The sequence below is a fragment of the Oryzias latipes genome, chromosome 6 (genome assembly GCF_002234675.1).
Source record: "Oryzias latipes chromosome 6, ASM223467v1".
NCBI classification, from domain to species: Eukaryota; Metazoa; Chordata; class Actinopteri; order Beloniformes; family Adrianichthyidae; genus Oryzias; species Oryzias latipes.
The window spans coordinates 21,401,600-21,427,631 of record NC_019864.2 but is presented as its reverse complement, the minus strand read 5'-3'; the positions used below and the strand labels follow the sequence as shown (position 1 = coordinate 21,427,631).

Below are 26,032 nucleotides of genomic sequence, written 5' to 3'. Positions count from 1 at the left end.
TCGCCCGGGGGCAGTTGTTCCCTGCCTGTTCCTGTGTGGCGTTGGGGGGATTCCGGCTGCCGCTGCTGCTGCGGCGGGGGTCTGGGTGTGGGGGTGGCTAGGCGCTCCTCCTCCTTCTTTTCACATTCCACCATCCATTATAGAAGAACATAAACACTCACCTGAACACAGGTGTTAGCTCACCTTTGCACTAATAGTTTGCATGATTGAATGAATGAAAGATTTCACACTAATTGGTTTAAAGGCATAGGTATGCGTTTGTGAACACTATCTGTTTTGTGTGCATTATGACATGTGGACATTTTTGCAGCTAGCAGGTGTGTTGATAACATTTGAGTGTGTGTGGACAGGCCCAGCCCTTTTTGTATTACATTTGAACCGTACCGTAATGATAAACAACCAGTAAACCTGTCTGCTCTATGCTGCTTCATGGTCTTACCCCCCCTCTCACTATCACCCCCCCCCCCCCCCCTCTCTAACATCATCTCTCTTCTTCCCTTCTTTCCTTTTCCGTCCGGTCCAACACCAAAGATTTTCAAACATGATTGAAATTAATAAAGTTTGGCCTCAATTACAAAAGGGGTTTATTCAGTCATACTTTTGGTTTGTCTGAAGATTAATAACCCCTCTTGTTAAAGTAAAATATGTCCAACACAAGAGGCCCTCAGCTCTCATCTGCCTGCCTAACCGTGGATAGGACAAGTTAAAAAAAATAAAAATAAAATGCGTTAATCCCCCCCCCCCCCCCAAGAAGAAAATATGTGGGTTTAGCAAAACATCACTTAAATTTAGTTCTCAATTTAAAAGTGTTACATAAACACAAATTGAAAAAAATGAGAAAATGTCTCAAAATTCTAAGTTTCATTTTCAGTAATGATTTTATATAAATACACACACCCCAAATCCCAGACTGAGTTATCATTCTTATCCCATCCATGCCTCCCTCATTGCTTTTAACAATTACTCTAAAATGATCTCAGACAAGAAAAAATATATTTATTTAAATGTATATTTTAGGCTAAACGATATGCAGATATTTTCCTAGGGTCAATTCAGGTTTTGTTCAGTATTAAAGAAACAAAAGTGTGTCTGTCATTAGCAGCTAAAGTGCAGTATATTACTTTAAAATGAATTATGCCCATATTTAGAGGACAGAAAAAAAGGAACCCAGTATGACCTAATTTACCATTTATTATTCATTAAGGTAAAATGATCGTAAAATGAAAGCTGTTGGCTGCTGGTGCATGCACAGCCTTGCAATTTAATCCATTTTAAGTGTAAACAATATTCACAAAACACAAAGATAGGGCCATCCTTAACACAACATGGTCTGCTTTACAAAAACTACACCTTTTATTTTAAACTGAGACAAAATACAAAAAAAAACACAACAACCCATGACCTCTTAAAAGGTTCAAATCTGTTAACACCAGATAAGATGATGTGAGATTTTTTCTTTTTTACTTTTTTGGGATATGACGGTCACAACAGTGCAATGTTGGAGGAAGAGGAACAGAAAATCACAAAAGTAAGCCCCAAAACATTTTGCCTTTAAAAAGGACCAGCCTGTCTATGGCACAACTCCATAGCGATGCGTTTTTGCTTAAGTACACGTCACCGTGTACCGACCCCAACCTGTGCAGCACCGGATTCATCTGTGAACAAGAGCCCACTTTATTCAGCATGGCATTGCATGGCGCATCAAGTTAATCCAATAACACATGTGTAGACCACCCCCCCTCATTCAGTCTGTAGAAGTGCCAGAAAGCCAGCTGCCTGTGTGGAACACGCTCAGATTATTGTGTCCGAACAAAACTGTCCCAAGGCACTTCGGACACAGGTAGGAGGGTTCGAGAACGAGTCCAGCTGTTTGAAATCAACTGGCTCACATTTCAAGCATCGGATAGAATAAAAACTCAGAATTTTTTTAATGATTTATGACTACCTTTTCCTAGACCTTAAATTCCCAAACTGGAAGTTCCTCTCAGTCCTTTGGAATTCTGTTAACTGTGGTCTAAAATATCAGCACAAAAGCAAAGCTGCTCCGTTTGCTGCTTATGTGAACGGCTTTGAATCTGACCGCTGAGGTTAAAATAGAGATGCACAGCTTTTCTGACAAAAACGTACACAACTTATGCTTCACATTGCACTCCCAATGACACACAGTGTAAAACCAGCAATGAATCCAGTAAGTCTCACATATACAACAGTCCCAAAAATAAATCTATAAGTAATGTGCCGTATGATTACTTTTCTGGATCAAATAGGACATTTTGAGTTATATCTCTTCACATGACACATACTTAAGATAACTTTGACTCAGGGAAATTATACAAAGTGCTTATAATAACTAGTAAAACAGCCAGAACAATTGCTTTCTTGAATTAAGCTTATGAGGAAAGTTTCTGTAGATTTTAATTTAGCAATTCTATTTGGAAGATCAATGTACAGCTATTCATGCTTTGGTAATCCTAGAAAAAAATATATATTACTGAGGGAATTACCAGCAATCATTATACAATGAATATAGCTATTCATATCTCAATGTACAGGCTTCAAATGTGCAATTCTAAGCAAGAACATGTGAAAACTCTACACGAGGTTAACACATCAAATCGATTAGAGACTCGGTTTAAGTAGAGTTTCACAATAAAAGTCAGCAAGGAGTTTTAAAATTTTGGGAGTCATGCATGTGAGCAATCCATGGAGAGCAAAATTACAGTTATATTAAACATTTATGGAATGATAGATCTGCATAGCTTAACCCCTTAATTATTTCATTTTAATAAAAATGCCTTCTAAACACCGTCAGTGCATAACAGAATGTGGAACCAGGAACTCAAACTATGGCACACCTGCAAAACTACATAATTGAGGAGAGTAAAAACAGTAAAAAAAAAACACAAATTACACTAAATACAAATGCCTAATATGTATTGAAGCATTTTGAACAGGATAACTTCCTGAGTTACCACCACTACTGTAATACTTGAATCAGATTAAATAACTTTACTGATAAAATGTGAAAAAGTCTGTATGCTGTTCAGCTGGTGATGCCCTAGCACAAATAAAATGGGCTTTTCTGCATGAACTGCAGTGATTAAAACTAATCCAAAAGAGGTGGTTGGTAAATCTAAAAGGACCAGCTAATTTTCTGGTAAAATAGGTCCTATATCCAAGAGGTAAAAATAGTTAGATTTAGGGATTCTTCGTATATATGCTATCTCTTTAAGACACAAATGGATTACATGGTGTTATACCACATCTACACAGGTGGCTTAGGTCGACTTACGACAAAAAAGAAGCTGGGGTGTGCCAGAGGTTTTTGAACTGTGGTTTGGCGTGGGACATTGGACTGGAACAAAGCGCTGGACTCTAGTGTGCTGGTGGGACACTGGGTGAGCCAGCATATCAAGTTGCCTCCTTCACATTCCCATACGGTACCAAGTGAAACATCAAGCCTTTATCATCTCAGTGCAGACTTTCTCTTTGTCAAGGTTTGCTCAAATGTAGGAGAAAAGTGGATTCAGGAAAACCGCAGTGGGTTTCTGAGCTATTTGACTATTAAGGTCAACAGATGAGGATCCTGGCGAGGAACAGCATTTTAGGGCAGGCAGACTTCTGTAAGGCTTTTGAGAAGCATCCTTTCAAGACAGGAAAACGGTTTGTTGGTCCCCATCCTGCTGGAGCAGCAACCCAAACTCTACGCATCTTATGCTGTAAGGGATTGCTAATAAATTACAGTCTTTAGAAAAACTGAAAGCTTCTTCTTGAGGTGAACCTTTTTCAGCTCCTGGCAGAAAAGAGAGAGTCCTAGCATTTCCTAGCAGCCAAAACAGATTTCATAAAGACCAGTGCATCTCTTCCAGGTCTATGGTTTCTGCCAAGTTTGTGTCCGTTTCCCAGAATCTCATGAACAGCGCCATGTTTGCTTCATCGTTGGTAAGGTTACTCAAACCTGGTCCTACAACACCGTCCAAATCCAAGTTTGAATTGTCCCCTGAGGTAAAAAAAACAAAAACAAAATTTAAAAAAAAGGAAATGCTTTGATAACAGAAGTGTTCAAACATTAAAGAAAATAACAAAATCGGCTGCAGTACCTATGAGCAAATCTCCTGCTGAAAATGAAGCTGCTTGGGCGTCATCAGAAGTAGACTTTCCTGGGATCTCCATGTCAGAAGTTTCCCCATTTGGCACCTAAAAAACAGGGAACGAGGACACCTAGTGGGAAGTTGAACCCATAGCAATATCTCAAAAGCACAACTACAAGTATAGAAAAGAGAGAATGATCTTCTTTTCTTATTTTAAATATATTATAGACTTGTGTTGAAATGACTCGAGCCTGCAATAGAAGAATATCAGTATTTTTTTTTACTTTGACATTTTTTTGACTTTTTTTTTCTGTCATCACATAAACTCACAGAAAAAGGGGTCATACAACAGAAAACAGTTACCAAATTTTTACCTCTGGTTAAGCTATAACGCTTTATATTGACCGGACTACAATGATGGACATCCTTTTTGAAAACCAGAATACAATGCTGTTTGATTAGCACAAAACAATTTTTTTTTTTTTAAATTTAGTATAAAAAACACACACAAAAAAACAAGTTTTATACCAGCAAATGAAAAAATGAAAGTTACATTATTCAGCAGAGTGGCTGTTAGTTAAAAAAACATTATACTGAATAAATATTCTGGTAGATTTTGAAATGAATAAGCAGCTTTCTAAACTAAACTAAAAATCAAAACATTTTCTTTTTGGAAAAAAATGACCTTAAAGTTCATTAATAAGTCCTTATTTCGAGGGCTTGAGAGCTTAAAGAGCAAAGAGAAATATAACTACATTTTTAATTGTAAAACTGCTACATTAAAATTTGCAATTAAACTGCCAGAGATATCATTGACTTTAAAAAATATATATATTTTTTGGTGACTAGAGGGACTAAATGTTTACTTCTGTTCTCTCCTGCACATGGAAAGGCTCCATTTCTGTGTTGCTCCAACCAAACTACAGATGTACTAATGCAGGGAGATAACTGAGGTTTGGAAAAAGGTTAGGTGTTTTCTTTAAGGTGCAGACTCAACGGTAAGAAAAGGGAGGAACTTACATTGTTTGTGAATTGATTGAGGGTTTGTGGAGATTTTTCCTGTGGGAGACTGAAGGGGCTAACATTCCCGCTGGATGGTGACGAGTTCAGCCTAAGGAAACAGATCAACTTCATTTCTGCAACAAGTGGTATCGAAGATAACTTGATAACAGGAAGTGTTGATGCAACAGTAAGGCTTCATCTAAACTTATGGAGCAAACAGAGCAGATCTTAAAATAACCAGTCTTGTCTTTAAAGAATCTGCTGTGGGACGTACCTGTTAAAATCCAGCAGTTCATTGGCGATGTGAGTTCCTATGCTCCCAGCATATACCATAGTCCCAGTTGCAGTGGAAATGCCTGGTATAACTGGAAGGGACTTTTTGCAATCTTTGAAAACATGAAATATGAAATGATAGTTAATCTACACTCGGGGATTTCCTACTAACTTGAAGTTTTTAAGAGAGGCAAAAATTGCATCCTTCAGAGAAGTTGCTCTACATTCCAGAAGATGGAGAGACTTTAAGGAGACCAGTTTGGCTGTCAGATGACTTCTCCACGACCTTCCATTTGGCAGAAGTACTTTATTTTCTTATTAAAGTTGAAACATTTCAGTTTCAGTTAGAGACTGCAGCTCTCATGCTGCAGTGTTCCAACAGCAAGTTGCAATAAATGTACAATTTTCAAATCTGTAGATTCTCTATAGGAGAGCTTAGAACTACTATATTATGTGTCAAGTTAAATGGTGAATTTGTAGCTTAAAACCCAATCAGTTTGCAATTTTGGCAGTGAGAAAAGAGCATTGATATTTTATTTATATACTCTCCATCCACAAACCTTCTGAAGTCTTGGAATTACTCGACGGCTCTGCTTTCTTTGAAGAGCGCCCTGCTCGACTGTGATCATACCTAATCAAGAGAGAATAAAACAAACAAAAAACTCTGAACGTAAAACAAACACCCACACAAACATGGATTTTTAGATATGGCCAAAAACACTTACGATACCACGGTGTTAGTAGACACTATGTATTCCACTTCTTTGGTCCAGGGATTGATAAAACTAAACCACTGACTTTGCAGAGTGACAAAGGAACCATATTTTGTTTTGAACTTGTAGCAGTTGGTCTCAATTTTGTCTTTACTCCGCAGCACTACAACAAGTGAAAAAGAAACTTCACTGAAACACAAAATATTAACAGAAGATGCCTTGAAAATATAATTCATATGCAATTCAACTACGGCAAACATTTCCTGTTAATTCATAACTATGTGTAAGTGGTTGGTATCAATAGAATATTATTAAAGCCTATTTACCCTTCCTATGTCTGTCTACTAAATGTGGTAAGTCGTCTTGGTGGAAGTACTCATAGCAGGAGGTTCCCAGCAGTTCTTGGGGAAGATAACCTAGAACGGTTGTTGCTCTGGAAGACAAAAACAATAATTCAAGAAAATAAAAGTGTGAACAGAGTGCTTTTCCTTTGAAAAAAAGGCTTATATACTAATAATTTGAAATCTCTGAAGAAACCCTGACGATCTTCCAAAAAGATCAACCTCAACTGAATTACTTTCATAACCTCAGGATGTCTGAGATGATTTATTTTGGTTTGTTTTGTTAAATAGACTGATTTGCAACAAGTCGATTCACATTCTGCTTTTTAAGGAACTAAATACATATCAAATAGAGCAAAAACTAAAAAGTATTTTTTTTACTTTCATCATTCGGTTCAAACCATTCAAGACACACTGCTACAAAACTATTGCACACAACAGAAAGTGTGAAGTTAGAGAAACTAAGACAAGTTGTGTATTTTCCTTACATTGGATTAGAAAGTACTCTTTGTTAAACATAAAACATGAATATTGATATCCTTAAAAAATATTAAAAATTAAATACAATTATTAATGATAAATAATCAAATTCCTGAGTCAGTTTGATTTAAAAGTTCGGGATTCATTTTGGTCTACTGTTCAATGTTGATTTGTTTTGTTTTGTTATGAAAAATTCCTTTTAGCTAGAGATTCAAACTAAGGAGATTTAAAAAACAAAAACAAATAAAATCTTTTTCCTTGGAAGAAAAATTGAGAGTTACAGTTCCACTGCAGTCTCTAGTAAAATCATTTTAGTGGTCTTTCAATGATGATTATGCCGTTTTTAGCTACAAAAAAAAGGTGTTGTTTTCAAGGACATATTTTCTGCAGAGCGGCAGAGGATCCGTTCGAAATCTGCCGCTGAGTTCTGGTTGGGACTGTTGGCAAGAGGCAAGCCCGCACCCACTTCCCGTCACCCGTCTATTTAAGAGCTCTCCCCACATTGTCAACCAAACATTTTTGGAGCAACAAAAGTGGCGTGTAATATTGGAGCTATTCAGCCGTTCAGTTTTGAGCCATATACCAGCTCACACGAGGAAAACAAAGACGTAGATGGATCTATTTGTCTGTAAGTGGATGCATTAGAATGATGCTGAGCAGAGAGCTTATGGCGCAGCAATTGTAGCTTCTACGCCACAGCTACAAGCTTTTTCAAACAGCATTTATACATCTGCTCCTGATTCACAATGGTTGGAAAAATAAAAATATTCAGAAATGCAATTTTAAGCTCAATTTTCTGTATATATGTCGTCCAAAATCCGAAAAATGCCCCAAGAACATGTTAAAGACACCAAAAACATGATTTTTATTGGATTGGGTCTTTAAAGGCTGTTGTCACACACCTGGGTGTCTGAAAACTGTTCCCCACATTTGACTCATCCCCATGCGGGATGATGAGCTACACTTGGAACTGTTTTTTGGTTTAACCTCCCTACTGCAAGCTCTATTGCAGAGTGTGAAGCAGGGAGGTATTGAGTTCAACTTTTAGAATCTTTGGTTTGGACCTATGACCTCCCAGGCTCAGTGTCCTGGCAGACACTCTACCAATAGTCCACTGAGCTGGATAGGAGAAATACAAGAAATAACTTACAAGGAGAATGTATCCATGAAAGACATTAATCAATATTACATATTGTATGTGAAAATGTGCTCAAATAGAGTCCACTTTTTAAACCCAGCTCTCCTCCCTAAGGATGCTCTGCTCATCATTCAACATTTTATGTATAAAAGTTATTCTGGTTTTCAGAAATGATAAATAACACTCTGCTGCTAAAACACAAGTATACCTTTGATCAACAAAAGTGAATTTTCCATCCATGGCATAACGTGTGATGAACTCGGTGGGTTTAACTTTGACTTCTCCATTAAGCTGGGGAGATGAGCTGTTGTGGACCCGCCCCACTGCCACCAGGCAGCTAAACTGGGAACTGTCCTGCTTGTCCACTTCTCCTTCCCCCTCTGCTCCCAGTTGGCTGGTGGGCCAGCTCCGCATGTAGCCTGTGCAGTAGACTGTGCAGTACTTCTGGGATTCTAGTGGGAAAAGGAGACGACAAACCCAGTGGTGAATAAACAGATTTCTTTGTTAGAGTAAAAATAGACAGGCATAAATAAACACTTACCTTTCTTTTTGGAGGTATTGGGATGGGAGTCCTTCTCTTCACTTTTGACAGCAATTTTGTTGTACTTGACGCGGCAGAAGAAAGAGCGACGTGCCCCTGAACACAACCGAGTTGCACCAACTGGAAGATCAGCCTGGACCTGCAAACCAGCTGAAGAAACCAGGACTGGTAAACGACTCGCACATGACTAAAGCACTTTGGTACAGTGCTATATAAATTATAAAGTGCTATATAAATAGATCATTCATTCATTAATAACCTGCCTAATCAGAAGCAGATAAGGCAGAGTTCCTGAAAATCCAGCAGGAGGCCGGTCCTCGAGGCCTGGAGTCTGAAATTCTAATTAGTCACAGAAGGATCCCTCTATATGTCAAATTAAATCAAATCAACTTTTATTTATATAGCACCTTTCCAACACATGTCACTCAAAGTGATTTGCATAAAATATTATCAAATTTAAAAAAAAAATGACATGACAAACAATGGCGACCCCCCCCCCCCCCCAACACCCACACACCATGATCAAAAGAGTGATACAATGCTGCAATGTAGAGATCTGGCTTTGTCCTGAAGTGAGGAAACAGTACTTTGGGGACATGTCCACATCAGTGACCCCCCCACCCAAGTTCACGGAGTACACTACCACAGGACCCCCCAGATCCGATCAATAGAGTCAGACCCGGGAGATCCCATTGTGACCCTGTTCACTGAGAAGGATCATCACTGATGTGGAGGATCCCTCAGAGGAAAACACTGGAGTTACAAATAAAATGTAAAAGGGAAAAAATTAAAATTAAAATATATTTAAAACAAGAACAAGAAACAAATAATTACATAAACCTTAATAGACATATAAATGGTTAGTGTGACTAAAAAATTAAAAATAAATAAATACAAATAATTAAATAAACAAGTAAATGTATATACATACACATATAAAATTAGTAAAAGGGGACATAATTAAAATATCAAATAAATTCCTAAAATTCAACTAAACCTAAATTAATTTATATGTTTTATAAGGAGAAAATGATTAGAATAAACAGAATCTAATCTGTATTCATCTATAAAATTATTGAAAGATCAATTAAATTCACCACCCTCTTCCACCCTCTCCAAAAAAAATAACAAAATCCTTCCACTTTCCTTAAAGATACCCCAAACAAATCCCACATTTAAATGCATCAGTTATCACTTTCACAACATAAAGCCACGTTTAAGTAAATATGATTACTTATATATTGCATAACTTTACTGAAAGGTCACTTTTGATGGGTTAAGCTTTGTACGAGCACATTGTTCTACAGGTTTGGTGACTGTTTTTATATTGAGGGAGGAAGTTGAGCTGCTCTGATCACTGCTCTGCTTCAGAAACATGCAACACAAAACACATCAGTTTTACACCTGAAGTTCCACTCCGATCATCTTTTAATCTAATTTAAGTTTTCCCAGTGGTCTTTTAAACCCGAACATGCAAATTGTAACCAAACTGTAAAAAAACCCTGTATCGTTTTCTAAGACATAGTTTCTACAGAATGGCTAGAGTTCATTAGAAATGCCCCCCCTTCCCCACCCCGTTCCTGAGAGCTCTCCGTTTACACTGTCTCCCGCTAGCTTACACTGTCAACCCAACACTTGTGGTGCACAAAAATGGCGAGCATTTTTAGAGCTATCTAGACATACATGGATCTATATGTGGATGCATCAGCATGGAGTGGAGCAGGAAGCTTATGGTCCGCTTCATCGTAATTTCTGAGTAACAAAAACAATTTTTTTTAAATCTTCTGCTCCTAATTTACAATGATTTGAATAAAGAAATAATCAGAAATGCAGTTTTAAGCGTAACTTTCTTTATATTTGTCCTCCATCATCAGAAAAATGCAACAAGAACATGTTAAAAACAACAAAAACACAATTTCTTTCAGAGTGACGCTTCAAAATAAGTCATTTGCTATTACTTATTCATTGTAAAACAAAACTAAAAGAACCCTTGTGTATTAAAGTAGTGTTTATGGGTTTACTTTGTAAAAGCACATTGTTCTGTTCTGTTTGGTGACTCTTGTTTCCAAGAAGGGAGTTGAGCTGCTCTGAACACGGCTCTGCTTCAGAAACATGTTCCACAAAATGTTCACACTTAAGCTGCAGCACTTCTGTTCTGCTGCATTTTTGGGGGACCTGGGCTTTAAAAAAAAAAAAAAAGGAAATACTTACTTTTAGCATCAATTAGGCGTTCACGAGGGTGCGATTCAGAAGCCGACAGCTGCTCCTTCACTTTTCCAATGTCTTTGGGATGTATGTAATCAAACAGACTCTGCCCAATCAGCTCCGTCTAAACATAAAAAAAGAAATAAACGGCTCTACAAGATGACTTTAAAAATGCTTATATTCAATAAAATTATACACAACAAGTTAAACAAGTTCCTACTCATGTTTTTCTTGCATCAGTATCAGGTTAAAGGCCATCCAGTGTGCTGGATAACGAATTTGTGAGACGAACGCAGGATAGTTACCCGACTGTAGTTTAATATCTTTGTGATGGACTCTGACACAAAGATGATTTTTCCACGATCACAGCCCACAACAAACAGGAAACCATCCGCAGCCTGTGCAACAAAAACAGACAGTTTGATGATATGTTTGACATAAAAGCATGAATCAACCAATAAAAGAAAAATCTGTAAACCATCCTTTATTTCTAACATTTTGTGGCTTCATCAAGTTTCTTTGGTGATGCTTTTTCAGCTCCAGAGTCATTATCAGTCAAAGTGTGTGTCCCTGTCCTCACGTTCTCATTGTTGGAGATGATCAAATAAAGTTAGATATTAGATAAAGATAACAAAAATAAACACTAAATGACAGTGTTTCTCTATCCAAACCTGCATGATCCTGTGTGAAAAAGGGCATCCTTCTAATTTATAACATCTTTGGAAAGATGAATATATTTTTCCCAACCAAACCCAGGTCTCCTTGTGTTAAACAGGAAAATGGCACCTATCAATTCCTGACCTGATTCAAATTAATCAATAACCTAAAAAGAGTCCAAAAGACCTTAAAACTGAAATATCATGCTAATATTTGGTAACAAATAAGAAAAAAAATGTCATTAATAGGTCATACAGTCATGTCTGAATCTGTGGGACTCGTGAGAACTGCAAACCTTTAACTCACAAATGACAAAAATGTAAACTGTGATGACCCAGGAGTGACCTGCTGACTAAAATAACTCAAAAAGTGCAGGAAAGATTTACGAAAGGTCACACAAAACTCAAACAGCATCCAGTCAGTTATGGTAAGGACTTCACTTTCATTTGAAAAAGAGGTTGGGTTATAATGGCCTGAAAGACCAAAAAAACTGCGAGCAATGCATAAACATAAATAAAACAATGCCTGAAAGCATCTCAAAAATCACTTCCACTGAAGCTGAATTTTAACAATTCTGCAAAGACGAGGACGCAAATTTTCCTTCATAATGCCATCTATTTATAAAAAATTGGATAGCTTTGCTGCTTGTGAGGATGGAGCAGTTGTTAGTGAGAGGGGGCCAATCGCTATTTCTACACAGGCCCATGTAAACTTGTATTTCTCCTCACCTAAGTAATAAACAACTTAAATTAAAAGCTGCTCGCTGGTTTACTTGTGTTGTATACATATGTTTATTATTTTAGATGACTTAATTTAATTAAATGTGACAAATGTGCATACAAATAAAGAAAATCTGCATGAGGCAAACACTACATCTCTGAAAATATTGTTTTTGAACTGATCAACTGAGTATTTGGATTATTTTTAGATTAACTTAAAAAAAAAGGAAAAAATGGGAAAAACCTAAATGTTTATGCTTTGAGTCTCTTAGACTTTTTTTAAATGAAAATGTTTTTTCAAAATAATAATAATGCCAATTTAAGAATTGTTATAGCAAATATAAATGGCTGCACAGTGGTTAGCGCTCTAGCCTCAGAGCAAGAAGGCGTCCGGTTCAAGTCCCGGCTGGGGGACCTGAACCAGAACACCAATGGGGGACCTTTCTGTGTGGAGTTTGCATGTTCTCCCCGTGCATGCGTGGGTTTTCTCCGGGGTCTCCATCTTCCTACCACCGTCCAAAGACATGCTTCATAGGTCAATTGGTTAATCTACATTGTCCTTAGGTGTGAGTGTGAGTGTGAATGGGTGTGTGATTGTGGCCCTGTGACAGACTGGCGAACTGTCCAGGCTGTCCCCTGCCTGCGCCCACAAGTAGCCGGATAGTCTCCGTCAACCCCGTGACCCCGAAAGAGACAAAACGGAAGAAGATGAATAAATGAATGTTTGAGCAAATATATATGTAAAATGTATTCAGAAAGGCAGACTAATGTAAAAGATCAGACTAGCTTCTTGAAAAGGAAGAGAACATTTTAAATACTGATAGTACTTAGAAGCACCAAATCCTGATCAACAACAATTTCTAATAATAAAGTTCTATGGAGATCAGTGAATTGTATTAAAATTTTGGGGGTTTAAAACTAAAAGAAAACAGATGAACAACAATTAAAGCTAAGGCAGGCCATCATATAACTTCTAAACAGGGATAATCCATCCATCCAGTTTCTAAATCTCCTTGTTCCTAATCAGGGCCACAGGTTGCTGGAACCTATCCCAACTACTCTCAGCCAAAGACGGTGTGTACACACTGGAGGGTTCATCAGTTCATCATAGGGCAGCAGCAGTTAACAAATATAATAATGTTGCTGACTGAGTTTACTAAGTGTTTACCTTTAGAACAAGATGTTTAAGCTCCTCATCAGGAAGGAATGAGGGTTTGCAGCTGGCTTCAGAGAAGGAGTTTGATGAACCTGAAGGATACAGATTACATTATTATTGTGTCCTTCACTTAAAACGGCATTCAAAACCCAGTTTATCCCTCATCACCAATTTTGAGTCTGAATGGTGTGAAAATGCTACTCAAAATTGGTTATATGAAAAACTGGCCCGCTCTCTGTACCCCAACATTAAACGTGTTGTTTTTTAAATGGAGAAGAGTCCGAGCTGATTGCTTTTTTTCGGTTGCTGATTTGCTACAGTCATGCATCGCTGGGGTACCTTTGAGAGATTTGAGGTGTTGAACAGCCATTCTGAGCACAGTGAGTTTGTCCAGTTTCCGGGACATGGGGTTACAGGTTGGAATCATTGCCGACAGCTTGTCAATCAGGGTGTTCATTTTGTCCCGTCTTCTCTTCTCAATTTGACTGTGAGGTTCTCTGCAAATAAAAACACAACTTTTAATGTGGCGTGGTCATGCTCAAGCAGTTTTGCCACAAACATTTCAAAAATTAAACTGGTTTTATTTTTAAAACAAATTAACCACCTGAAGCATTTTATTTTGGCATGCTGGTCCTCTTCATCTGACCTGTGAAGTAAACAAAAAGATTATTTGTTAAAGTAAATAAGCTACAATGATTGAACTACTGAAAAAAAAGAAGACTGATGCTGGGATTTCAATTGTCCTTTTTTTAATAAACTCTTTCATTTATTTTATTGTATACTTGTGAGTTTAAAAAAAGAAATATTTCTCCTGGTCGAGGAGATTTCTTGACATTGTCCTGATTGAACTCTAGCAGAAGAGTCAAAAAGAGCAACAAAAATGATATCTTTGAACTGCGTTTTTGGCTTTTTTCTTGATGGTTGCCAAATTAGTTGTAGCCGTATGGATAAACAAAAATCCATTAAACATCTCTTGGAAGAAAAAAAATGGCAGAGCACCTGTTTTGGTCATCTTCCATTTCCACATCATTTAATGAAGACGGTTTTAAATCCCTATGGAGAAAATTGAAAATGAGGGAAGGCTCAATAGGTTTGAGGCCTTTGTTTTCATGATGACAAACTCAATCATAATCTAAATCCTACTCACTGGTTGTCTGTGCTGCCTTTGCGCTTCCTGGTTATCTCCATGCTCAACGAACTGCCAGACGCCGAGGCTGAAATCATGAAGTCGGACTGAGATCCGGGATTTCTTTGTCCCTCCTCAACCAGCACGTCCACTGAAACATACAGTTGTGATTAACTGCTAACAAATTCGGCATGAAGGTTAGTTTCAAGGGAAGATGAGGCGGAATATATTTAAAGAAAGTCTGATTTTTACCACAATCTAACTTAAACTTGTGTGCCCTTACTTTCTTTTTTTAAATCAAAAAAAAAAAATCTCCCAATTCATATGTAGCTGTGCAGTTGGACATTTTTAAACCTTTTTAACAAAAAAAGTCAGTTTTTCTGCAAAATGCTGCAGATCTTTCAGAAGTCTATGATGGAGGGTGAAGGTTCATTTCAGTAAAGCAAAGACTCAAGTCTGGCACTGTGACAGATCAAAATGCATAGGATGTACAGCATAGAGGACAACATTGCACTGCAACTCTGTACATTGGTGATGATGCAACACTTTGTTTTCAGAGCAACTCTGACCGCAGCAGTAGAGGTTATCGCCCTGCAGGATTCGCAATATACGAGTCACCCCTGTGACTAAGTAACTGTAAAACCAAGCCCCAAAAACGGAAACACTGTAATGACACAAGCCCATTCTCCGAAGACTGAGCCAAAAACAAGAGACTTTCCATTTAGAAAAACCATGGAGAGGACAAAAAAAACCAACACACCCAATTCAAAGGAATGTCTGAGAAAAGCACAAACAGGTTTGACCACTATAAACTTGAATGCACGAGGAGCTGTGAGGCATCGGCTTCTAAAGCCAAAGATCTTCAACACTTACAGATTAGTTATGGCTTCTCTTCCTTTTGAACACTGATACATTGATAGAAAACACCAGGAAACCCTGTTATTGGTTAGACAGTCCATCAAAACAAAACATAAAGTAAAGCGAGATGAAGTACATAAGAAGTTGTTTTGTGTTGCATTTGTTAAATATGAGAGAGCTGCTGGTTCACAAAAATCTCTCTCTTATTATCTAATCAGTCATTAAACTAAAAATCGGGTATTCTAATTACAAACATAGTATGTTACAGAAATAAATTCATAATAAAACAAAGCAAAATATTTCATTCCTCGTTTTTGTTTAAACAAATGTATACAATGAAATTACGAGTTTAAAAAACAACTACAAATGTCATGAGAACTGAAGATAAAGTAGCAATTACTACTTTTATAATTCTTAAGGCTGTGGTCTGTTATATAAATGTACAATTATATTTCATATACACGCATTATTTAAAATCTTGTGTGTGCGTGTGTGTGTGGGGGGGGGGTGTTCTAAACTAATTATTTTCAAGCTAAAAACCCAAACAAAAAACCTTTTGACAGACATTTTTTCTGAATTAAAGGAGTCATGTAGTGTTTGCATATATATATATATATATATATATATATATATATATATATATATATATATATATATATATATATATATATATATATATATATATATATATATATATATATATATATATATATATATATATATATATATATGTACTGCAAAAAATACTGTTATTCATTTAATGACCACTAGAGGCTGGCTTCAAATTAATTTCCTGTTGACTCCCATGTTATTTTATTTTATACCCCAAATAATACAGCTTATTCATTTTGTATGTACTACACATAATAATTGTGTGTGGTGAGTGTGTGGAAAGTGTTATATTCTGGTCTTGACTCAAGAAACTCCACACAGAATACTTTAACTCCACCCAACAGGGAAGTACTTTTAATTAAGTCAGGCAGGTTTAAATCTTACAGTGCAGCTCAGGTGCATGCTCTTATTCATTCTGACTTTGCACCGTCCAACTGGAAACAGCAAGGGAGTTAATTTGTCCTGCCCAATTACCCATTGTGATGCTAAATTGGGTGGATTAACACAACAACATGGCCACTCCTGTTCTGTTTCATTGTGTCCATTCAGAATACTTTAAATTATGTTAGACGTCACACGTGTCTATGGGTTAAACATGTAGCATCAATTTAGCTGTTAACCTGCAAATAGCACTTCAATCCACACACCATTTATAAAAATAAAAAAAGGTAAAGAAAAATGTAAAAAAGTGTGATTAAAAAAAAAACTTGGCTGCTATGGCTGAACTCTCTTCTAAAATGAAAGACCAGTAGCAAACCAAGCTACCTTAAAGAAAGAGTGAAAGAGTGTGCCAACTGGCATAGAAGACCATGTCTGCATATGGCGTTCTATCATTTATGGCGATGCGACCAAATGTCCTTTCAGACCAAAGTAGGTCATCTATACTAGTACTTGCAAATCGTACCCAAATCCCCAGAGGTTAATCCTAATGAGCAATATAACCGAATATCCATTTTTCTGTTTTTCTATACATATATTAGATTCCTAAAGAGTGGTAAAATTATATATTGAGCTTTGTCATGGCATTCTGATTATGGATTTCAAAATAAAACACAACCAAAACGGATCTTAGTTTGACTAAAAACGGATTTTCTGACCTCTCTGAGAGAATCTAGATAGTAAAGAATTTTGCCATTTGATGGACAATTATGCGTTTGTCTCTGTTTAAGTGGGTGCCAGGTAGGCTGGCTGGGGATGAAAACAGATGATAGATACACTTATGTTGTAATCGGGAACATACATCACAGGAGACATGGACCCATTCGGGGTGTCCCACGCCTATGGCCCGATGACAGCTGGGTTGGAATCCAGCCACCCGGGACCCTGAACTGGATGAAGGAAGACAACATAATCAACATATTTCTAAGATTAACAAGTCACAAAATGCTTCTTCATATAAAACTAAACCTTTGACAAAGCTTTTAAAGAAAGCTGATGGGCTTTTTTTTATTCCAGTTTTGCCTGATTTACTCAATATAATTACATTTTACTGTACCACAATGGGGATTCTTTTAAACCACCAGTCATTTTGAACTCTTAGGAGACTTTTGTTATCTTTAGTGGAGAATCTAAACTTTCTTTGTAATCAATGGTTGCCTTCAGTGACAGCTGGGTAAGGCCAGTTTGGTAACCTAATACAGGCTCCAGGTCATTGTCATTGTTTCACAGGTGAGCGTGTGCGAAAGAGATAAGGGAGGACGTCCGACATCGGGGCAAAGGGAACTGATATTCACATTTATTTTTAACGTTGTTCACAGACTGTCGACCCCAATAGCCATTAACCAGATAAGCAGTGTTCTGACTTCTAATCCTGCTCTCCCTGCCAACTTCTGATAGATTACGAGATTTATAAAAGGCAAGCAACTGGATGGACATCAAACTGTCGGGCTCACAAGTTAACGGACTCATTTCACTCAACACCTGAACGAGCATCTGCTCTTCTCCAAAGACCCGAAAGACTTTTGTCGCTGCAAATAGTTATGCATAAATACTTAACATTTTTGCAACAAAAGCAGCTCTAAATATTTGTGTTTTACTTTGTGAAAAAACTGCAAAAAGGATCCAATAAATCAAGGACATCAAAGATGGATTAGAGAACAATGACAGATTGTCCATATATAAACTTTCAAAATTAATTTTGAAAAGACACAGCTGGGATTGAAGTTTTATTAAAAATCAAATGCACAACAAAAGGTTAAAAAAAGTAGTTTTAGGTGATGATTCAACCATAAATATACACTTTAAATCTTATTCTTGGACATAAAGACACAAATTCTGAAAATATTGTAACTGAGTTGTGTAAAGACAAAAGGGATGCTCTGTTTAAGTTACCGGTACACAGCTCAAATACAAACTTTTAACATAACATAAATGCAGCAGGTAAAAGCCCATGAGATAATGTTGCCTGCTCCCAAATGGCAACACAAAACAACCACAAAACGGTCTCAACAACTTAAGACACAAGTCTGAGTTTCCTAATGTCTAAACATTGTTCTACTTTCCCTTTTTTCATTATCATCTGGACAAACCTTTGTGTGGCAAAAAGGCAGAAATAAAAGTCACTTTATTGCTCATCTTACAAAAAATAACTAAATGAATTAACATTTTGCTGTAGAGATAATACATTTCTCATGTTAACATGTAAAATAGCTGCTTTTCAGCACATCATTGTTTGAAAGCATTGAACTAGCAAACTCTCCTACAGTTATCTTCCCAAATTTTTATTTCAGAAAGTCAAAAAATGTCAAATATGTCATTTTCAAGTACATATCCCAGGTATAGAAATAAAAAGCTGAATATTAAAAATCAGATATCACAAAGTAGGGAGTCCATTTTGCCTGTACCAACTTTTTTTGCACTGCTAAGCAGAAAAAATCTGATTAGAAAGTTTTTTTCTGTGACATATTCACTAAACCTTTTCAAAAGAACAAACCCCAACACACTCAAGTCAGGGCTTAGTGGACTTTAAGCCCAGTGGACAGTGTTCGCTTCCTTTCAGAGGAAACTGCAGAGATTTAATCAGTCTACAATACACTAGTAAACTCACACTAATAAATACCTAAAAACATGTCAACTTTAAACCTAGAATGTATTTTTCTCAAACTTGGAAGTTAAAACCAAATATTCAAGCCACAAAACCTTTATTATAAATAAAACTTGAAACAGTTTGTTAATGCATTTCAGCAACAAAGATGAGAATTTATGCAAGAATAAAAGCAAACACAGTTACCATCGTCACTGAAAGATTTAGCCCCATTTCACCTCCTAATGTCCGTTCTGTATAGTTTTAGTTACAGTTGCTTCTTACTATTTTTTTTTCTTCTTTTTAACATTATTTATCCCTTATGCTTGAATTTTAGGCCTGCACAATAAATCGCAAATTTATCGATATCGCGATATCAAGCTGTGCAATACGCATATCGCAAAAGTCGGCAGAAATTGTGAAAATTGCTTACCTTAAACGTGCTAAAGCAATCTTATGGCAGCTTGAAGTATTTAACGAATCAGATAAATTCCTGCATTTGATCAATCGGATGGAGCCCTTTTATGTTAGATGTTTGTCTCTTATGTAGACGAGGGTCATTTGGTTTGTCTTTTCAGTTATGTTGACTTTTATTTCAATAAAACTGTTGCAGTGACATGGAAATGATGTATTTAGATGTTTTGCTTATTGTTCTTGCATCGCAAGTTATATCATCATTGCAATTTTGTTCACTTAACATCGCAAATCGCACGTTTTCCTCATATCTAGTAGCCCTATTACATTTCATAAGAATCCAACTGACTTAGATTTGTAAAAATCATTGGTATTTATATATATTTTTATGTAGCATCTTCCACATTCTGTGAGGGGGCTTGACGTGCTACCAGACTGATTCAGAACGGCAGAAAACACACGAATGACAGGAGGGCCAAGGGCATGTTTACTGAACTGATATGGAAGGTGTGATACGACAAGAAGGGGCCAGTATACAGTTCTAAGAAAACTCAATTCATAACATATTTGACTACCGGTAGTTATATCACGTGTCAAACTCAAGGCCCGGGGGCCAAATGTGGCCCGCCATGTCACTTTGTGGCCCACGAGAGCATAAACGTTTTTAATTTCTTAAAATGAATGTTTTTTTGTTGTTGATTACATATTGTTTATGTGTAGCTGTTGTAATTATTCAATTGCATTGCAGGTATTATGTGTGTATGCAGAGAAATTTTTGTCATCAAACCATCATTTGGATGCAAGGCTGTGTGCAGCCTTTTTTAGTAAAATGTTAACACATGTTCTTTCTAGCTCAGTTTTATTTTTCTATATTGACTTGGACAGTCTGATCCTTCATTGATGGAGTTTTGCGTGTTTTAATACACGGACAAAATTTAAAAGGATTTATGCTAAAGTAACACGCAAACATATGTTTTCTATGCAACTGCAATTGTCACTTTAAGAAGTTATAATAAATAATGAGTAATTTAACATTAAGGAGTAGTTACATTTATTTTTCATTACATTTAGTTATATGTATAAGTTACATCTGGCCCTTTGAGGACAGACAACATGCTGATGTGGCCCTCAGTGAAAGTGAGTTTGACACCCCTGAGTTATATTGTAAATCAATGGTTTAACAAGTTGAAAATTGTGTTGGGGTATTCAATCAAACCCAATCCTTTAACAGATATTGTTTTACACACACCAGTGTATCAGAATCAGAATTACTTTATTGATCCCACACGTAGGACATCCTGTATTAAAAAAATGACTTGCAAACATTGACTTCATATATGTGTACTTTTTCTAATGTAGAGTAAACATAAGTAAACAATCGTGTCCAACCACCAGCTGTGCAGTCAGCAGCTTCAGGACAAAGTGTGCTATGTGGAGCTCTCCCGGCACGCTGGATAGACACAAGTGGAAAACATTCTTATTTTGATATTTTTTCATCAAAATACAGTATTTATCGGTGATTTTGTTTTTGTGTTTGTTTTTTACACCTCAAATTAAAATTAGCCACTTTGTGTCCTGCGGGCAGAACGTAAAAACACGCTACCGGTACAACCGGCTGAGTCGTCAATAACACACAAACCTTCCAAGTTCCAGGGGGAATTAAAAATATATATTTAATATAAACTGCTGTGACCCGAAGCACCAATTTGATCAGTTTTATTATCTGTCTCTTGGAGAACACTGTCAGATTAACAGGCCTTGCTGCCAACGCTAAGCTAAATTGCTTTAATCGTTTGCGCAACACCGAAAGGGTTTTAAACACACCGGTTAGCTTAAAAAAAATCTTTTTTTTTTTTTGTGGGGAAGTGAGAACTAACAGCAGCATACGGTGGAAAAACGCCGGCAGAAAGACTAAAAATGATGAGTAAGGTTACATAAATGGCGTAGCTTTAGATGGCGAGCTTGCTCTACTGATCTACTGACCTAGTTTCGGCAGACCGCAAAGTTACAGTAAACCGTAGAGGGGAAAACATGCCTTTAAATGTCGTTGTCTTTCCTTGTGTGTCGTAAAGATGACAAATGTGGCAAAACAAAGTATTTATACACGGAAATACAGAGTAGTAATAACTATTTTTGTTTTAATACCTGCTGGTTCGCCTCCCGCTCCGTCACCGCCGCCAGCCGCTGCATTCTTGGCCGACATGGCTGGAGCCTGAGCCGGTGCGCTGGGCCCCGGCGCTCCAAAACATGGAGAACGCCGTCGACTGCTCCCAGGTGCCGGACGGGGTGCGAGGGGGCCCCCCAAAAGTGCAGGGAACTCCACTCAACGCACGAGTTGTTAAAACAGCTTTTATATTAAAAAAAATATGCAGGAGGTAAAACGTGCTAAAGGGAGAACCGACGAGTGACGCGAGGAAGATAGAGCGCAGCGACCGAGTAAGAGCAGAGGGAACGCGGAAGACGGAGGACAATCTCCTCCTACCGATGCGCCATGGTCACAACTTGTGCTAAAAATACTTTTAATCACGAGTAATACTTCAAAATGAATTGTAATCAAAAATTCAATGTAAAAAAAACAATCAAATGCAAATCTAGAGATAAAGTTCAAATTTCTATGATTTCTGGAATAGTTAAAAAATTCAGGACGCATGTCCAAAGTCCGGCCGTGAGCCAATTGAAGGCCCAGCCCGCAAACCAGTATATTTAATAGAGACACAAAACAGCATATTTGATTTATGCAGGCTTCATGGATGGCTCTCATACATTTTCATTTCACCAAATTAAACCCTTTTAGCAAAAGGTTTGGACAGCCCTGGTGTCATGATATCGTCTGATAACAATTATTAAGCACTATTTATTACTAGTATTATTTAATACTTGATACATAATCTGTATAGTTGGATTGATAAAGTTTAAATAATTCTAAATAGATAATAGGAACAGGATTGTGGGAATATTGTAAAGAAAAAAACACAATAGGGGTGCTATTATAGAAATGTTCTTTTTCTCGCTCTCTTTCAAGGAATTAATCAAACTATTTGACAAAAATTATATTTATTGGATTAAATATGTCATGTGTATTCACTGTATGCATGTATAAGTGCAAAAATGTATATTTATGGTTAAGAGTTAATGTAATGTCAAAAAGATGTCATAATTTATTTTATTTTCCTTATCTTTATTAATTTATGACTTCATAGGTTTGATATTTATTTAATTGTTTTTGTCTTTTTTGTTTTTATTGCTTGCAATAAACCTGTCATGACACTTAATGCTTCTTTATCTTACTAAAATTATTGTAAAAAGTAAGGAGATTGTATTTGGCAAATCTGTATAAACATTGACTTCCCTTTTAAACGGTCTTACATTTGGAAGGAACATCCTTTTGTGAGATTAGCATCACTTCTGGGTATAAGGGTTGAGCCAGAAACACCAGCCAAATCTTCTCTGTCACGCAGTTGATGAGGGATGTTTTCTGAAATGAAGTAATGCGTTTTAAAGCATAAGAGAAATCGAGATCTGTTTGTGTTTTATTTTTGTGACGCCTGCGCGAAATTTGTAGAACCTCGTTTAAATCTAATTTCTCACTTGCTGAATATAAGTATGTTGTACTATACAATAACCAATGGTAGGAGGTGGTAGGTTCTGTGATGCAAACAAAAAATGCAATTTGATCTACTGTATGGAAAAAAATGCATTTGGTAAGTGTAGAGTTCAAATATCCATTAAAATATCTACATTTGACAATATTGCATGATGAAATAAGGAAAAAATTATAAGATGAACAATTCATTTTATTACAAAGAATGTAGGTTAATAAGGATTTTTTTTTCGTTTTAACAGTTTGTTGTGGGGTGGGGAATCCAGAATTTATGTAAATTTCACAAAAATAGGTAAACATTTTAAGCTTAAGCTTGTTGACGTTTTACATTCACTTGCAAATGTAGGTAAATTTGTGATATAAGTGTGGGGAATGAAATACAGTTTCTCCACATGAAACAGCTGGAAAAAAACACAGACCACAACATAAAAACACATTCAAACAAGTCAGTACCTAAAAGGTTTTTCCCAATCTAATTTTAAATTCTAATACAACATTAACCGTTCATTTTTTATTTTTCATCTTTTTTATCTCTATCCTCGAGTGTCTTAGACAGCTCATTTGGTTCAGCTTTTGTAGAATGTAGCTGGAAAACTTGATTGTTGTTGTCTTTTAGAGCTCTGCAGGGTTTTAATCCAGGATTACATCATGTGTTTCTTAATAGTAACCTCTGTTAGTGTGGTCCCAGCTCTGTCCAGGTCATTGACTAGTTTCCCCAGGGAAGTTCTGAACTGTTAACTCACCCTTTTTGAGATCATTTTTATCCCATCAGATGAGATCTTACATGGACCCAGGTTACAATACTCTCCCTGATGATGTTTGCTCTTTAGTTTTGGTTATGGTGGAGAAGTTGCAGTCTGACTGTTTAAGGGTCTGGACAGGTATCATTTACAGATCACCAGTTTAAACAGGTGACATTAAGACAGGTAACAAGTGGAGGATACGGGAAGCTTCTTAAAGTAGTAACAGACCTGTAAAGGATAGAATTCTTGCTTGTTTGTGGAAACTTTATATTATTTTTTTTATGTGTTCCTTTTTGAACCACACAGAATAGATGACAGAGGCAGCGTGGAAGATTAGAGATGGGGGACAAGGGTACTAGAAAGGAGAAAGGGGTTAAAGAAGATGGATAATGATTACAGAAACACTACAGGAGAGGGCAGGATTATAAACACAAAGATGTTCGAGGCTCATCATTATACTGTCACATGTAGATGTTTATAAAAAGGGCTGGGCCTGTCCAAGGACACACACACTCAAGTACCACAAACCCTACACACAAATGTATATTGACATGTACTAAATACAGATAAAGATCCTCTCACATTCACATACATATATGCATACCAGCAAACACATGTCAAGCATGTATCATTTCTGCATGTGCACAAGTGTCCTGTTTGTGAAAAGGTGAGCAGTCACTGATGCTGGTGAGTGTTTATGTTCTACTGTGGCCATGATGTTACACAATGTGAGTAATACAAAAGAGGTGGAGCGTCCGGTCACCTACACATCAAGCCCTCCCCTAACTGTTCCAAAGTTAGACTTTGGAACTTTAAATTAAGATTTATATTGAGTTGAACATAAGGCGTTGTCTTGCTTCGGAACCGGCTTTCTATGGTCTTTTGGAGAATGATAATTTTTGGGGTTTTGGCAATTGCGGGTGACAAACACACCCAGTATGGATATGATAAAGCGTAGCCTTCGATGGTAACACTTACCTTTCAATCAAAACACTAAGCACATCAGTTTTGCACAAAATTTGATTTCAACCCTAAAATAAAATGACTACATTCAACAGAATCCACCCTGTGTTTAGTTTATGGATAATAAAGTTAACCGCTGTGTTTACTCTGCAAGTCTCACCCCAGTTACTTTTGTTTTCAAACCAAACCAAACTGTTTGGGCAAAAAATTTAACTTCAGAATCAGAATCCTTTATTGTCATTACATAATAAAACTATGAAATTGTAGTAGCTTTGCAGTGGTAAAAAATACTGTAAATCTTATCAAAATAAGTACAGAAAACCATTCAATACACATATGAAAAAAAATAGAATAAAGTGGAGGGCAATAAAGTGGAACATAATAAATGATGAAAAGTCAGTTATAGCACAGAAAGTCCGTTATTGCACACATACGTGAACAGAATCATGAATCTAAGATAGTCATCTCCTAGTTTCAGTTTTACCAAGACTAATGCAACCAGTAAGCTGGATATTAAAAGTGCATTTAAATTCTAAAATAATGATATTATGATTTCATTTTCCTAAGTTTTATGTCATAAAAGAAAGTACGCACAGTTCCTTTCAACTTGTCATTATGAGAAAACTGTTTGTATACCCAGATTAAACCTTAAGAGGTAGATTTTTGTTTAAAATATTAATTTAAGCAGTTTGATGTTTTTATGCTAGCGTCATCTGTGTCTCTGGGAAAAAAAAGATTGTGAGTAGGGGTGGACTTGTTTGCATTTTAGATTTGCATGTTTCCTGCAAAAGGGTAAATGCCTGCAGTCTTTAATTTTTCAAATATCTTGCACCATTCACTTACTTTTTCAGGTCTGATTTAGGAACTATTTATCATTCAAAATGTCATGGGCTTTATTTTACTCTCACAATCGGAATATATTCTGTGAAATGACAAATTTAAATTTAGAAGGTGCATCAGATTATTCATCCATCCATTTTCTTACCCTGCTGTATCCCTTTCAGGGTCACGGGGCTACCAGAACCTAACCTAGCCACTGTTGGGTGAAGTCGAGGTACATAGAACAGGTTGCCAGCCTGTTGCAGGGCCACACAATCACACACATTTGTACTGTTTCCTGTGGGGAATTTACTCTTAGTCACAACTCGGGACATTTTAAGGTACTTAGTCAACCTATGAAGCAGGTGTGGACTGTGGGAAGAACTGGAGAGCTTGGAGAAAAACCAACACGTGCGCCGGAAGAACGTGCAAGCTCTGCACAGAAAGGTCCCAGTTGGAATTTGAATCAGGGCCATCTCACTGAGGCAAAGGCGCTAACCACTGCACCGTTGTTCAGCCCCACGCTTCGTAATATCAACAAGGAAAATGTTTAAGACA

At 36.9% G+C, this 26,032-nt stretch overlaps 1 protein-coding gene across 2 annotated transcripts; it reads right to left on the bottom strand.

Moving 5' to 3' along the window:
• Positions 1-1,173: 1,173 nt before the first annotated feature.
• On the bottom strand, positions 1,174-21,819 carry LOC101174183 (aryl hydrocarbon receptor nuclear translocator-like protein 2). 2 transcript variants are annotated; one of them, XM_011476275.3, is made up of 18 exons: positions 21,494-21,818; positions 17,153-17,240; positions 14,464-14,593; positions 14,316-14,369; positions 13,921-13,962; positions 13,656-13,813; positions 13,329-13,408; positions 11,090-11,182; positions 10,791-10,908; positions 8,580-8,729; positions 8,247-8,490; positions 6,406-6,512; positions 6,092-6,242; positions 5,927-5,997; positions 5,368-5,479; positions 5,112-5,202; positions 4,101-4,197; positions 1,174-4,000 (listed from the first exon to the last, which is right to left on the bottom strand). In XM_011476275.3, the coding sequence occupies exons 3-18, from the start codon at positions 14,538-14,540 to the stop codon at positions 3,843-3,845; spliced, it is 1,803 nt and encodes a 600-aa protein (XP_011474577.1). In that variant the 5' UTR covers positions 14,541-14,593; positions 17,153-17,240; positions 21,494-21,818; the 3' UTR covers positions 1,174-3,842. The 2 variants fall into 2 exon arrangements, with proteins under 2 accessions (XP_011474577.1, XP_004070127.1); XM_004070079.4 differs by lacking the exon at positions 17,153-17,240 and having other exon boundaries at positions 21,494-21,819.
• Positions 21,820-26,032: the final 4,213 nt, after the last annotated feature.

What these genes read in the sequence shown, in the direction of transcription:
- LOC101174183 (XM_004070079.4), bottom strand. Translation starts at nt 21,551, where the DNA reads ATGTCGGCCAAGAATGCAGCGGCTGGCGGCGGTGACGGAGCGGGAGGC. An exon ending in CAATACCTCCAAAAAGAAAG is followed by an intron (nt 8,491 to 8,579) that starts GTAAGTGTTTAT and finishes TTTTCCCACTAG; the next exon opens with AATCCCAGAAGTACTGCACA. An exon ending in AGTAGACAGACATAGGAAGG is followed by an intron (nt 6,243 to 6,405) that starts GTAAATAGGCTT and finishes CACTTGTTGTAG; the next exon opens with TGCTGCGGAGTAAAGACAAA.